This window comes from Argentina silus, assembly GCF_951799395.1.
Source record: "Argentina silus genome assembly, chromosome: 1".
In the NCBI taxonomy this organism is placed as follows: domain Eukaryota; kingdom Metazoa; phylum Chordata; class Actinopteri; order Argentiniformes; family Argentinidae; genus Argentina; species Argentina silus.
The window spans coordinates 31,351,921-31,368,734 of NC_139655.1; the positions used below are offsets into that span (position 1 = coordinate 31,351,921).

A 16,814-nucleotide genomic window follows, 5' to 3' on the forward strand; every position below is an offset into this window, starting at 1 on the left:
TTTAGACCTTCTTCGTTTGGATTTTAAATAAAAAGATTATCAGGGCACCAAAAGTAATCAGACAGATTCATGTAACATCCAAATGAATCACTCATGTTTAGTATTTGGTTGACAATCCTTTGCATGCAAGAACTGCTTGAAGTCTGCAACCCATTGACCCCACCAGATGCTGGGTATATTCTCTAGTGATATTCTGCCAGGCCTTTTTGCCTAAAATCTTATCATCGGGAAATGAAATGCATGTTCAAATTGGATTGCTTATACTCAAGCAGACAAGATGTTTCTCTACAATTAAGACAAGACAATTAAGACAAGTTAGCCAGTTCTAGTGGCCATAACACCCCCTCCACCATGTTTCTTTCTTATAACACCCCCTCCACCATGTTTTGCTTTTTACTTGCAATCACTCTAGTACATGATAATATTCATCGTATCTGTCCACAAGACCTTTTTCCAGACCTCTGCAGGGTTTCTAGGTACTTTTTAGCAAACTGTAACCTGACTGTCCTTTTTGAGGATAACTAGTGGTTTGCACTTTGCAGTGAAGCCTCTATAGTTTGGCTGGGGACATATTCTGTGGATGGTAGTCTCGAACACATTCACGCCTACATCCTGTGGAGTGTTCCTGATCTGTGGGACATTTTTTTGGGAGGGTGTGATTATGGTGAGCATTCTTTGGTCATCCACTGTAAAAGTCTTCCTTTGCCTACCAGCCCATTTGCGATTGCTGAGCTCACCAGTGCTTTTTCTTTTTAATGATGTTCCAAACTGTTGATTTTTGCAAGCCTACGGTTTTGGTTATGTTTGTTCAACAGCAGACTCCAAAGGTAAACGCAAAGCCTAGAATCAATACTAGACATTGACCGCTTTCTTATGCTTGCACAAATGATGTGACGCAACGCACCTGACCAACCAATGTTGTCATTTCTAAATGATGAAACCAATATATACGCAAATATCATCAAATAAAAGCTGAGAATCTCCACCTTAACCCCATAGTTAGTGTTTGATTTAAAATCCAAACTTCTGGAGCCAAAATAAGAGGAAATGCTTCACTGTCCCATTACATATACAGGGCACTATGTCTGTGCATTTATAGTCTAGACCTGTTTCATCCACAAGCAGCCTTTCCTTGAGGTCATCACTTATCTGACACTACTGGTGATGCAGAGGAGACCTGTGACTTATTCAGGCAGGTGGGCTGTTAGAACGTATGTATGAATAAGTAATGGTCTCCACCTGATCTGTCTCATATAATGGTTTTGTAAGTAGCAGTCCCATAATGGGAGGGCGCAGTAATGCCACAAATTAGGAAATTACTTTATGGCAGATGCTTTGTGATCGTTCTTTTTGAAGATTGTTTCCACGTCCTACAAGACAGGTCAGTTCAGGCTCCAACTGTGGCGTAGGAATTACGCCCTCTGTCATTCACACAATGTGAATAACTGGCATGTAGAATAGGGAGTCTGGTTAGATTTATACATTACATTTCCATCTGCAACATTGCGAATGAACACAGCCCTTATAGAAGGACAGAAGTGTTTACAGGTGTCCCACCAGACCTCTATAGATGGATAGAAGTGTTAACAGGTGTTCAAACAGACCTCTATAGAAGGACGGAAATGTTTAGGAGTGTTCAACCAGGCTACGGTGGTGCTTGTACCTCTGTCATTCTGTTTAGGAGTGTCCCACCAGGCTATGCTGGCGCTTGTACCTGTGTCATGCTGAAGTAGGATGGGCTAGCGTCCCCATTGGCTCTCAGGCTGGTCTCCAGAGCGATCTTCTTGCGCTGGAGGGTGTCCATCAAATCGCGGAGCTCGGAGGCGGAGCGCATGCCTCTCGCCCCTCCCACCACCCCATGGCTGTAGTCGCTGCTGAACTTCAGATAGTCTGGGGGGGGGTGGGAATCAATAAGAGAGGGAGGGGAAGAGAGAGATGCAGGGTAGAGGTGGAGAGAAAGAGGTGGGGGAAGGAGAGAGAAGGGATAAAAAAAGAGGGAGGTGAGGTCCATTTTTTGTTTAGTCTGTTGAACTAGTGGTTGGACTGGGTTGGGTGTCGGGCTGAGGAGAGGAGAAAGAGAATGAGTGAGAAAGAGAGAGAGAGAGAGAGAGAGAGAGAGAGAGAGAGAGAGAGAGAGAGAGAGAGAGAGAGAGAGAGAAAGAGTTAGTGATTGAGAGAGAGAGAATGAGAGAGAGAGCAAGAGAGAGACAGAAAGAGAGAGGGGAGGAGGTGTCTGCACCTGGAGCTGGTCTATATATAAATAGACGACTTTGGCATAGCAAACCAAACAACAGAGACCTGGCAGCAAACCATCCAAAACCAAATGTTCTCCAAAAGCCAACACACACACACACACACACACACACACACACGTCCAAAACAAACACACATGTGGTAGTTCCGTTCTCTAAAAGTAGCAGAGCAACAGAGTTCCTTATTTTGGAAAATTGGAAGAAAAAAAAAAACACATGCTCAGGAATTGCCTCATAAATGCCCTCTTTTTTCTCTCAACAATCCATCTGCGATAGAGTAACTATTGTAGGTAACACAGTGCTTTACTTCTCTCAACAACCAAGCTGCAAGACTAAGCTAACAATGTTTGTCAGTCCTGTCAGATCAGGTCACATTTCAGAAATGGGTTAGGGTCAGAAATGTATTTCACTGCACAGATGTCTGTCAGAGAACTGCTAATGAATTTGGGGCTTGGTGTGACCCTGGGATAGAGAAATGTATTTCACTGCACAGATGTTTGTGAGAGAACTGCAAGGCAGAAATGGGACCACTTTGCAGACGTGTGTATGTACTAAGTATACATGTCCTAAGTGTGTGTACAGATGGGAGTGTGTGTACGTTAGAGAGTGATGGGCCTGGGTGTGTAAATTAGGCTGGATCTTTGTCTTGTTCAGAGGGGGGTGGGAATGGGAAACTAAAATACATTACAAGATCTCAAGACGCTGTCGGTGTAACACACACACAGACGCAGAAGCAGATACACACACACACACACACACACACACACACACACGCACACACACACACACAGACACACACACACCTAACCCTAACACAGAGCTTGACTCCATACATGGGCAGGCCTGGCTCATATCAGCTCTCTGTGATCTCCCTGTACTCAAAGCACTGAAAGGATCTGTTCTATACGTTGCAACCTTCTTCTGCGTTCTCAGTCTCCGTGCGAGAGGCTGAATGGGTAGTGTGTGTGTGTGTGTGTGTGTGTGTGTGTGTGTGTGTGTGTGTGTGTGTGTACACACATTCCTGTTGTCAAGCAACCCAGTGAGTGAGGAGTGCTGATGTACGACAGAGACACACCACACACACCTTTTTCAAATGCACTGATCAATCACCACAGAGACGGACGGCATACCACCATGACAGCGAACCACCAGATGAGGAAAACATTCCACATGTCTTTGTAGCAGCTAAGAGTGTGTTTGAACTGTAGAAGTGTGAAACGTGTGTTGTGTGTGTGTGTGTGTGTGTGTGTGTGTGTGTGTGTGTGTGTGTGTGTGTGTGTGTGTGTGTGTGTGTGTGTGTGTGTGTGTAAGTATGTACATGTTGCACACTCATTTCAAAGACTCCATATCTGATGATGTCGGCAACTCTGTGTGTACACACACAAGCACAGAAAAAGCTTTAGTCACGCATGGTCCCTTTTCCATCATACACACCTGTTCTGGTGGGGTCTACCTATAACTGTACCCACACCCACACCCACACACACCCACACCCACGCACACACACACACACACACACCCATGCAGACACACACACACACACACACACACACACACACACACACACACACACAGCGAGAGAAATGTGACCTGTGAGATTATAGGGGTGAGAGAGAGGAGGGGTGGAGAGGGGGAACAAAGAACATGACAGGACTGAGGGGTTAAGTTGGGTTCAGAGGTGAAAGAGGAGGGCATAGGATTTGAGTGTGTATGTGTGTGTGTATGTGTGTGTGTTTTACCTGTGCTGTAGGCCAGGGGTGATACAGGGCTCTTCTGTGGCTGCATACTCTTCATACGGCTGGCCTCCTCTGGATGGTTGAAGCGGAAGAAGTAAGATTTACCCAGACACAGGGAGTAACCTGGAGAGGAAGCACACACACACACACACACACACGCACACACACACACACAGAAGACGGATCATATATAAGTATCTTTACATCTTCCTGTATACATCTGTTCTCGCAAACACACACACACACACACACACACACACACACACACACACACACACGGGTCACAACCATCCAACACACACAAGCCACAGCTGTCCAAATACCTCACAGGGAATTACTACACTACAATTCAACACTGGGCCTCGCTCTCTCTCTCCCTCACTCATTCTCTTTGTATCATTATTCTCTCTCTGTCTCTCTATGTCCCAAACGATCTCACTCATCCTCTCACTTCCTCACTTTCCTCTTCATGGCATGAGTAAAAGACGGTTTACAACACTGGGCGACAGGAATGTTCCATTGGTGCTATACCAGAGACCGTGGGCCCACTGTCAGACAGAACCGGGGGGGGGGGGGGGGGGGGCAGCAGCATGGAAAAATTGTCTGGAAGCCCATTGACTTTTTCTCTCACACTCTCTCTCTCCCAGTCCTAAAGCCCCAAAATCAGGAGTGAAAAGGCAATGGAGCTGGAGTGTGTGGTTTTAGCATGAATAGAGTATTCCTCTAAAGTATGTATCGCTAGTGTGTTTCGCTATGTTTCTTAGCATGTCATTAGAAGTAGAGCTGACATGTCTCTGGTAGGTACAGTAACTGACATGTCTCTGGTAGGTACAGTAGCTGACATGTCTCTGGTAGGTACAGTAACTGACATGTCTCTGGTAGGTACAGTAGCTGACATGTCTCTGGTAGGTACAGTAGCTGACATGTCTCTGGTAGGTACAGTAACTGACATGTCTCTGGTAGGTACAGTAGTTGACATGTCTCTGGTAGGTACAGTAGTTGACATGTCTCTGGTAGGTACAGTAACTGACATGTCTCTGGTAGGTACAGTAGCTGACATGTCTCTGGTAGGTACAGTAACTGACATGTCTCTGGTAGGTACAGTAGTTGACATGTCTCTGGTAGGTACAGTAGCTGACATGTCTCTGGTAGGTACAGTAACTGACATGTCTCTGGTAGGTACAGTAGTTGACATGTCTCTGGTAGGTACAGTAACTGACATGTCTCTGGTAGGTACAGTAACTGACATGTCTCTGGTAGGTATAGTAACTGACATGTCTCTGGTAGGTACAGTAACTGACATGTCTCTGGTAGGTATAGTAACTGACATGTCTCTGGTAGGTACAGTAGTTAACACGTCTCTGGTAGGTACAGTAGCTGGTGTGGCCGCCTGGGTTCCAATCCTGGTATCCAGTTAAAGCTTAGGCACTCCAGTTATTCAAGTCTTCAGGTCTGAGGTGTTATAAGTCTTCAGATATGAGGTGTTACAAGTCTTCAAGGGGGTCTTCCTCCACTGTGTAAAGAAACACTGACACGCCTCCCTACAGGTGACGTGTTTTCTCTAAACATCTGTGTGTGTGACATACAGATATCATACTCTTAACATTCCAGATTTGTTTACTACCCAGTGTATATATACTTTGTGTGGTGTGTGTGTTCTGGACTTAACTACAAAAAACACATTCTCACATAAACATTATATTGCAGGTTACAACACACACTGTGATGATGTCTATGGCATCACATCACATCTAACACACACACACACACGCACACGCACACGCACACACACACACACACACACACACACAGACACGTGCAGGCAGGCACGCTCACACCAAGCAGTCAAACCCACACCCCAAAATGGGTGTCCATGCACAGTTAGCTTTTGTGTTTGTGTGTCATATGTGTCATACGTGTGTAAAGTCTTCAGAAGTGTGAATGAGTGTTAATCATGTATAAATATTCCTTACAGTGGCTGTCTAATGACTGACAGTGCCACTCTGCATTTAGCATGAAAGTAATCACAGAGAGGAGAAACAAACAGAGAAAGAAATAAGCTTAAAAAGCAGTCTTTCCTCATAAAAGCTTGGCTAATTCTCCCTCTCACCAGGGATGCCATGTGCCAATGTTACCCTTACCCCCCCCCCCCACACACACACACACACTCACACTCACACTCACACTCAAACAAACACACAGTCTCCTGATTATAAGAGTTTATAAATGTTGTTTGCCATCTACAAAGATAACCTCACCGCTTTGATGACATATGCTGTGGGGTTTCAAGTCTGGTACCAATTTCTTGCTGATCTAAATTAATGATCCACTTCACTCTAGCCACAATGTTATGGGAGGGGAACTGCTCTGTGCTTGGAAATATGAGTGGAAACTGCCAAATGAAACCATTAGGTTAGAATGGAAAATAAACCAATTATAGCCCCTACATCTCTTACATGGGGTGGGTGAGGGAGGTGTGTGTGTGTGTGTGTGTGTGTGTGTGTGTGTGTGTGTGTGTGTGTGTGTGTGTGTGTGTGTGTGTGTGTGTGTGTGTGTGTGTGTGTGTGTAATTGGCCCGAAAACCACCAATTAATCCACGTGGGACACAATGGCAATGTGACGCAATCAGAAAACAATCTTTTGGTTCACAGGGGGCTTTGCCTGCGTAGATTTGCTAATCAATCCACCATAAGGATCTGTGACAGATTTGGTTGATTTGGAAGTTGAGATGATTTATAGATCTGATAAGTATGTGCCAAGCCCATCCAGGGCCCTGTTCCAAAACTCCACTGTTCCATCCTGGTCCTGAGACACAGAAACGCGGCCGTGTGTAATTTATCAAGCTACGAACACACCTGTATAATTCTGTTGTGACAGGGATAAAAGCCCGGGGAAAGGAATGAGGGGAATATTCAGAGGTTCTCTGATTATTCCACTAGTCTTTGACCAGTTATTACGTCAATAAAAGGTGGTCGACATGTTAATTGCTCCTGAGGGGGAAAAGCATATCCGAAGCATATCAATCACCAGAGAATGGTTAAAGTTGCATTATACTTATTGAAAGCCTTACCTTCAGCCATACGTTCAGTGTAATCCACGTGATATCATCATCCTAAATAAATTAGCAGCCCACAGAAACATGGTCCAAATATCGTTGATTTCTAAATAGTCAAATAGGCCTTCTATAGGCTAATACCTTCCACCACTAGCCACGACTGACAAGATTGTTGATCTCAAATCATGTTGTCCACTCATGACAGTGTCCCTTGTTCTATCAAGCCTTGCTATGAATATTATATAAAATGTATTATTTTCTGTTCTGAAGCTGTGATAAATGTCTAAATGTTCATTGCTCAAATAACATAAGTTTAGCCTACTTTTGTTACATTTACATTTTTACATTTTACATTTAAGTCATTTAGCAGACGCTTTAATCCAAAGCAACTATACAACAGTCGGAATCGTAAGTAAAACATTACATAAGAACAAGTGCCATCGGCAGTCACAGTTATAGAGAAAGGAAGGATTTTTTTACTGGTAATGTAGGGTGTAGGACTGAGGAGGAAGAGCCCAGGTGTACCCTAAAGAGATGGGTCTTTAGTCTACGGTGGAACATAGGTAGTGACTCCACTGTCCTGACAATGGTGGGAAGCTCATTCCACCACTGAAGCGCCAAGACAGAGAAGAGCTGTGAATGAGCAGAGCGACCACTACGTCTTTTTAGAGATGGCGGTGCCAAGCGGCCAGTAGAGGTGGAAGAATGGAGTGATTGGGCCGGGGATTGGGGATTGGCCATCGTTATGCAGTTAGGGAGGGGCTGTTCCCTTTACTGCTCTGTAGGCGAGCACCAGGGTCTTGAATCTGATGCGAGCTGCTACTGGGAGCCAGTGAAGAGTGTGGAGGAGGGTGGTGACATGGGAGAATTTGGGGAGATCGAAGACCAGACAGGCTACAGCTTTCTGGATAAACTGCAGAGGTCCGATGGCGGAGGCAGGGAGCCCGGCCAGAAGTGAGTTGCAGTAGTCTAGGCGGGAGATGACAAGTGCCTGGATCAGGAGTTGCGCTGCTTCTCTCGTGAGGAATGGGTGTATCCTTCGAATGTTGTAGAGAAAGAATCTACAGGAGTGGGCCATCACTGTGATGTTAGCCGCACAGGACAGTTGGTTGTCCAGGATGACCCCAAGATTCTTTGATTTCTGGGAAGGGGACACAGTGGACTTCTCCACCATGATGGAGAAGTCTTGAAGAGGGCAGGCTTTCCCAGAAAGGAAGAGGAGCTCCGTCTTGTCAAGATGAGTTTGAGGTGGTGAGCAGACATCTAGGCAGAGATGTCTGTGTGTGAGACATGTAGAGACACGTGTCGCCACCTGTGTGTCAGAGGGGGGGAAAGAGTTAAAAAGTTGAGTGTCATCAGCATAGCAGTAGTAAAAGAAACCGTGTTCGGAAATTACAGAGCCAAGAGATTTGGCATACAGAGAGAACAATAATGGTCCTAGGACAAACCCCTGGGGTACACCAGTGGTGAGGAGCTACAAAAGCCTATAGTTCTAAATCGAGTCCTGTAGCCTAATGATATGATATTTATTTGATAAAACAACAGTAGGCCTATAGCGCGAACTAGTTTGATCCAATGTCAATTGCGAATGAACAGTTTTGCCTATAGCTTGGCCTATACCGCTCATAAAAAACGTCACTCAGTTCTAAACCTGGTTCTGAATATGATAATAGCCTATCAATTTCTATTCTGAAGTTGTGCATGTCGTTAGAAATACTGATTGTTCTTGTTGGACAACTGGGTTCATCATTACAACATTTTAATTTTAGAACTTCAAGAAAATTAAGACAATTCAGGGCTCCAGAGTTGCATTTTGCGAGCTGGAAAAGAGTGCTCATGAGCCGGCATAATGTTTTTAGAACGCAGCATATTTGATATTCATTCAGCCCTCTCATTGTCATTTCATTTTAATAGCAACCGTAAAGCCTATGAGTGATGCTACAAATAAAATTATACATTCAACTGTCTACTAGACCTCAGCCAAAACATTGTTGCGTATTACCCTAACCCTCGATAAGTCACGTTTAGAATCACCACTATTGCAAAACTATTCTCTGGTAGTTTTCGCCTGCTGAAGGGAAAGCCATAGGCCTACATGGAAACAACTATTATCTGACGATAAATTATTTGCTACATTGATGTTGGGAAAGGAAAACTACAGACCGACCAATCTCGCGCTGCAAATTAAGCTATCTGCCTCGAACTGCGCACAGTGTCAAAGCGAAGAGCATGTGTCCAATCTTTGAAAACCAAAGAGTTGAGGTGAACCCAGAGTGGCAGGTGATCATTGCGAGATTTACCCGCCACAAGGAAAATGTAGCCCTACCCACATTTTGCACCTCTCAGGTGTTCATTTCGGACCCTGCAAGTTGTGGCAATAGAATGATATTATATCATTCTATTATATATCTGACATGCAAATTATGTTTACAGAGCCGAGGCTTTCACGAAAGCAGGACAACATGTCCAGTAAGAAAATATATTTAGCTTTTCTCTCATGATCTGTGATGTCTTATAATTTGTACACAGTCTTTAAATCTGTTTGTTTATGATTGTTTAAAAGTGTATTTTAACATTTTCTCTCCATTCGATATCCATAAGACTTGTCTTAGCCTATACTGTCAATGTTATGTATGCTGCCAGGAAGTGCCTTCTCCCACATGCGATTGCAATGTCATGATCAAACAATGTTTTTAGGTTTTTTTTATTATCAAAGAATAGGCGATGTAGCATGTAATGCGTTTTTCTGTATGCATTTGGAAATAGTACTGTAAGTAATAGTGTAGCACAAATGCTCTGAATGCAGTTAATTTCTAAGATAATTAGCCTACTTAATCTCTTCAATTGCGTGAAAAACTGGGAAAAGCTTATTCCTTCATCATCGCAGAATTTATATTAGGCTACATTACCATCTTGCAGTAGCAAGAACCATTGTGGAGAACATACAAACTTATTTAAGCTAAAGTGGCCTGTACTGTACAGAGAACATAACATAATGTACAGTACTGTAGCCTACTAGTTGCAGCTGTTTTGATCAATTTTCCACCTCCTCGCACTTTCTCTGCTCTTTCCCTGACCGGCTGCCCTGGCTGGCGTAGGCACTACGATATGACGTCAGCACTTTAGAAAAGTATGAGAAATGTTTCTATCGTCCAATCGGGGCTATAGAAAACGATGGCCAAGGCATGAATTAGTATATTTGAAAGTCATTGTAGAACATGAAAGTCATTGTAGAACATGAAAGTCACGCTGGAATCGACCTCATTTGGCCAGGAACAAATACCAACTCTGCCATGGGAATTACATTGGGAATTGTCTTTTTGGGCAGAACTACAAGTGAGAACTACAATGGTACCACAAGTGACCACTAGGTTTTCTTGCGGGCCCGCAAGACGACTAATTGACCTCTTATCACATTCATGTGGTTTGCATTGCAATAGTAACAGAATTACGCAACTTGTTTTATTTCCGTTTCAAATTACAAAACATTTGCTAATCAACAGCAGCTGTGAAGCATAACAACCCATATCAAATAGCCCACTTTGTCTAAAGTAATGCAACACAACTAAGATTAGGTCGTTCCAGATCATTATGGCAAAATAAAGAGAAGAGGAGACTACGTTCAATAATCTATACACAATCACACACACACACACACCAGGCGCCACAGAGATTCCTACAACTCAGTGAACTATAGAAATTGCATTCATTACCTTACTGACCTTTCGCCGAGTCCCATTCAGCGAACACTGGGTGAAGACTTCTTATTTTCTCTCAGAATAAATAAGTATCATGACAATTGATTATTCGTGGAGTGAGTACGGCGTGAAGTCACATTTTGCTGTGCAGTTCCAGGCTTGACTCTACTTTGGGTTCCACAGATTTACATCCAGATGGGTCTGAGAGTTAAAGAACGCACCAACTCTTTCAAAAAGGGGTGTCAACTTCAGCTTTATACAAACAGACGTTGTAGAAGGCAAAACCCTCCCCTTAAAACGTTTACGAGTTCTAAATGAGCAATAAAAACGATTGTAAAAACCAATCCGACTGTACTTGATGAAAAAAAGTAGTACAGCCTAACTGTTTGAGTCCTTGACACCCATGTTTTCTGTTGGACGGGTTCACAGTGGTTTAAAAACACTTAGGTATTTGCCCCCCCCCCCCTCTCTCACTCTCTTTTTTCTTTGTCTACCTATCTTGTGAGGAATCACACATCAACCTCAAATAAATAGCAGTTTAGTGCCAGAGCATAAAAGAGTACACAAGAAAAGAGACTGAAAAGGGGGCGAGATACTGTATCCTGGGACAGAGAGAGGGAGAGAGAGACTAGGGGAGGGCATAGTGAGAAGCAGAAAAACATCCACTCTGATATTTTCCTGCGAAGACTCCTGGCAGACTCTGGTTTAGGGATAGAGTTTCACTGCGTGTGTGTGTGTGTGCGTGTGTGTGCGTGTGTGCGTGCGTGCGTGCGTGCGTGCGTGCGTGCGTGCGTGCGTGCGTGTCCACTTCTAGTCATTCCACATCATCACGGTGATATGAGTCAGCTGTGTTGTTGTCAACCATCCCCTCTGACTGACACATTATGGATTTTAAGCCAACTATGGTAAACATAGCAGTCTGTTTCACGTATTGTACAGTGTGCGTGCGTGCGTGCATACGTGCGTGCGTGCGTGTGTGTGTGTGTGTGTATGTTTGCATTCAAATATGCCCATATGTGTGTGTATTCATCTGAGCAGAGCTAATCTCCATTTTCTTAGAACAGAGTGGATGCTGAGAGATTGAGTTTCAGAAAAGTATTTTTGGGTGCCAGTGGAGGCTGAATAGGGGTAGGATGCTGTCCCCTTGATGCTGGTAAATGGTCAGTTTTGTGTTTTTCCCCCACTGGTTAATGTTAGGATTAGTGAAAGTAAGCTGATCAAAGCCTCATAGCCTTGAAAAGTGTCATTTCTGAATGGTGAAACCAATACGCACACAAATACCATCATATAAAAGCTGGGAATCTTTACTTAGCCTCATAGTAATCATTGTATGATTTCAAATCCAAACTTTTGGAGTATAGAGCCAAAAGAAGAACAAATGCTTCACTGTCCCATTACTTATGCAGGGCACTGTAGATCTAACCAGGGACAGGGATATGGGCGGTATAGATCTGACCACGGACAGCGGGATGGGATGGATCTTATCTCAAAGTGGTAGATCATTTGCTGACCAGTGAGCACCACGTGTGTGTGTGTCTCTGGTTTGGCCATCATCCTGTAGAGTTAATTCATTAGCATCGGTTTGGAGTCTGAGGGATTGGATTATCCAAGTGGAATTTTTACATTTTACAGTCTTCTTCTCTGTTTTTCTCTGTCCCTCTCTCCTTCTTTCTCTCTCTCTCGATGTCTCTTTTGCTCATGTTCCTTCTCTCGCTTTCTCCCCACCCTCTCGTCCCCTCTCTCTAACCTCACTCTTTCTCTCCCCGTTCTCTCTGCTTCCCCTCCTCTCTGTCTTGCCCTCGCCGTGGCCCTCTGGCTTATTCTATGACTTCACAATGCCTCTGCCTCTACGATGTATACATACCAAGATGTTGTCAATATTTGAAGCAGCCAGCCACAGTGTAAAAACAAATAGGCCAGTCAATATTTAACAGAGAGAGAGAGAGAGAGAGAGAGAGAGAGAGAGAGAGAGAGAGAGAGAGAGAGAGAGAGAGAGAGAGAGAGGGGCTCTTATTACTTTGCTTTGTGGAAGCCAATTTCGTGGATGATAAAATGAATTGTCATGTAACTTACATTGAATTGAACAAGATCAAGCCATGCGACCGGCTTGAAAACACATATGCATGTACACCGCTCAGTTCTTCCCCAGAACCCTTCCTTCAGGGATCGTTTGATTTGGTCGGTCGACCACAGAGAGATGAGAGCCCTGGTCTCATTCTCACTCCAAACCCTCCCTATGTCTCCCTTTGTCTCCCTATGTCTCCCTATGTCTCCCGCATTTGCCATTATTGCCACGATTTGAAGATAGCAACACAAAGCACTGGAACGGTCGCAACTAATCTAGCTAGATATTTAGCCGATTTCAATTGCGTTTACATGCAGGGAGACACAGGGAGGTACTGTTCATTCGCGGAACTGTTGCACGCTACCTCACAAGAGAGCAGGGAAATCAGAATTTTGGCAACAAACCCATTTGACGATACACTTTCTGTTTGCATACAGTAAACATCTGGCGGTCCAAAACATTTGACTGTCCACAACTGATTTCCACAGCCCTGTCTAAACAGGAAAAACAGAGGGGCATGACTAGGAGGTAAAACTGAGAGTACTATAGAAGAACGTGGCCCCAGTCATTCCCCTCAAAACAGAAAGGAGGGAGGAAAGAGATAACTTAAAGTTTAGAGAGAGAGAGAGAGAGAGAGAGAGAGAGAGAGAGAGAGAGAGACCTTAGATGCTGGGAGTGGAGGGAAAGAGGGGAGAAATTGGGAGGGGTTGTGTAAGAAAGAGAGTGAGTACTTGGAGAACAGAGAAAGAAGGACAAACAGGAGAAGGAGGGGGAGACACAGGGTGAGAGACACAGGGTAATGAGAGAGTTAAAGGGAGAGGAGGAGTGTTCTCTGTTTAGTAGTTGGAGGTTGTGACTTACAGCATAGCAGACAACACCAGCTTAACGCTACAGGATGATGGCCAAACCAGAGACACACACACACACACACACACACACACACACACACACACACACACACACACACACACATACACACAAACAAACAGTCAAACTCACTGTATAACAGCGTGCAGAACTGGGATCTTAAAGTGCAATCACATGATCCATACACACACAGACAGGCATGCAAGCCAACCACAAATTCCATCTCACACGCATATAACCACACACACACACACACACACACACACACACACACACACACACACACACACACACAAATTATGATATAATGTGTGCAGGCACTACATACAGCATAGAGTTTTAAATGGGCCTGAAAATTCAAGCCCGACCCAACCCGTGCCCGTTGAGATGAGGCCCAACATCAAAGAGATTTTCATGAGCCCAAGCCCAAGAAAAGCCTGAAGTCTAGAAAACGGAAGTGGCTTCATCCATTGCACACAATAGCAAAATTGCAGCACTGCGGAGTAAAGGAGGAGTAAGCTACTCGCAGAAAACAGTGGAGAGAGAGACTGCTTGAAAACTCACCTGAGTATCAACAACTGGTTTTACTGCACCTGCCTTACCTTAGAATACCTTATATATTTCCAGAAATGAGTCATATCTAGCGAAGTGTGTTATGCTTTCAATTGATCATGACAGAGCAAGGCACATGAGAGAATTTTGCAGCCTTAAAACACCAATTTAATAATTAGAAATGACAGCAAGAGAACGTAAAAAAAAGGGCTCAAAAAATTTAAATGATTTGCATTATTTCTGCAGATAAGGGAAATTAAAACAACCAAAAAATGCATTGAACAAGTGCTGCTGCTGTGCATCTAGAGGGAGAGAGAGCAGCAGGCGGCTGTGAGTTACCGCACAGCCATTCAACATTCTATCTGAAACAAATGAAACACAGCTCTGTGTTTCCTGCCTGGCCCAGCCCGAATCAGTTGTCAGAAAATCAGGACCGTCGGGTCTATGTGCATCTCTCACCTTGTGTCAGCGGGGTGGGTGCGTGGACAGGGACCCCGTCCAGGGCACAGAGGTGACCACAGGGGTCAAGGGTGACGACCCCGGCCCTGTTGGTGATGCGGCAGTGTTCCGCCTCGATGCCCGCACCCTGGATGGTAATGTCCTGGGGCACAGGGGCATCCTCTCGCCCAATAAGGGTCACACCTGGAACATGGAAAGCATGTGATGTTAGTGTATGTGTGTACATTGACCAGAGAAATGTTCCCTGTTGAATGTTCATGATCATATAATGCTGCATGCAAATGGGAGTAAGATATTCATATAGTAATCTCATACAGTGTTAGTCTGCCAGACAGTTTATCTCAGTGTAGATCTCTCTCCAGTGTTAGTCCGCCAGACAGTTTATCTCTGTGTAGATCTCCCTATCGGTGCTTCCATCTACACTCTATTAGCCTGTTAGCCTAGCTGTCTGGAATACTAATGAGAATGAATCTCAGAGACACCAGTGTGTGTGTGTGTGTGTGTGTGTGTGTGTGTGTGTGTGTGTGTGTGTGTGTGTGTGTGTGTGTGTGTGTGTGTGTGTGTGTGTGTGTGTGTGTGTGAATGCATGTCTGCCCTGAGGGAGGAAGTTGACTTGGCTCTCTATCCTGACTATTGTGACCCAATCTCCTCCCATGGTATCGGATACCCCCCCCACCCCCCGCTTTCTACTTTGAGCACGGGATGGAATGAGATGAGGATAGGACAGGTGACCACTGAACCCCACCCATATCAATGTCCTGGTCCATTCAGTCTGTGAATAGAACATGCACACACACACTAACTCCCAGAGGGTCTGAGCCAGGCTATTGTGTAAACAATATCATCGTCCACATTTCGCTCTCATTGTTACCCCAATATTTGTGTGTATGTGTGTGTGTGTGTGCATTACCTTCTTTAAGGGGCAGTAGAGTGATAGCCACACTCAGTCTTCCACTGCCTAAGCTAACCAGATGGGGCATAGCTGTCTGCAACGTCAGGCCTTTCCCTGTGTCAATCAAGTCAAGAGATGGAGACTGGAAAACACAAAAACGGGTGTATTCAGCAGGTGAAACGTTGTAGATGGGCGATTCCACGGTAACGGAATGACCCTGGGGCATGATTTTTTTAAATTAAGATTCAAATATGTCTGCAGAAAGAGGGGGTGTTAGCTATCATATACCTTGAGTTTGAAAATGTCTCTTTTGGTTGTTGTTTTTGGTTGAGCTACAGAAAGTGAAGTGGATTTACATCCAGTAACAGGATAACAGTAACAGAATGACTATAGGTCCCGGACAGAAATGCATGATTTATGGATAAGAATGTCATTCTTTACATGATGATGTAGCCACAGTAGGGACACAATGGTAAAAAAAATATACAATAGACACTCTCATTAAGGTAATAATGTATTATATCTAACATTAAAAAGTGAAATTGAGAAAAACTCACAAAACACAAGAAACAGAAATCTGCCTTTGAAATTCTTCATTCAATGTGATTTAAATCAATGATATGTGGTTTTAAGTGTCTTTTTCATCATTATACCAAAAGAAAATAGCCTACACTTTTGGCAGCAAAAAATTGATTTTGAAAAAAAAAAAATACAAGTAGGCCTCTGTCATGTTCAGACATACACAGAGACACCCAATCTGCTCCTAGTTTGCCTCAGAGATAGCCTCTGCAAATTAAAATGTTCTTTGTTGTCTTTAATCGGTGTGGGACGAGAATGTAAAAAATGTTGAGAATGTAAAATAAATCTTGTGAAGTCCTAATCAGAGAGGACAAACTCCGGTTGGCAATTGACTCCTTCCAGATAGAGAAAACACCAGACCTTGATGGCTGGCCACTATTAGCATGCTTTAATTACACATATAAATGGCAAACTGTCCAACACACTAAAAGAGGGACTGATCTCTTAGGGCAGCAGGAACCGGGAGGACCCAGCATTTGTAAAAGAAAATTGGAGGCCCCTCACCCTCCAATGTTGCGATGCAAACATATTGGCAAAATACTGTATATTGCTCTTAGAATCACAGTTCTCAAATTGAGTTCTTACCAGATATCATTCATCAAGATCAAACAGGATTCCTTCAAGGTAGATATGTTATAGGATATGCAAGGTAGATATTC

General features: G+C 44.0%; 1 protein-coding gene across 5 annotated transcripts in view; it reads right to left on the reverse strand.

Annotated features, from left to right (window-relative positions):
- LOC310813529 (pleckstrin homology-like domain family B member 2) overlaps positions 1-16,814 on the reverse strand; it is a 56,149-nt gene that overhangs the window by 29,545 nt on the left and 9,790 nt on the right. For all 5 annotated transcript variants that reach the window (XM_083682582.1, XM_083682581.1, XM_083682579.1 and 2 more), the window contains exons 3-6: positions 15,595-15,718; positions 14,685-14,867; positions 3,992-4,111; positions 1,715-1,890 (exon numbers count right to left, since the gene is read on the reverse strand). In XM_083682582.1, coding sequence (XP_083538708.1) covers positions 1,715-1,890; positions 3,992-4,111; positions 14,685-14,867; positions 15,595-15,718 — 603 coding nt within the window. The remainder of the gene's footprint in view (positions 1-1,714; positions 1,891-3,991; positions 4,112-14,684; positions 14,868-15,594; positions 15,719-16,814) is intronic.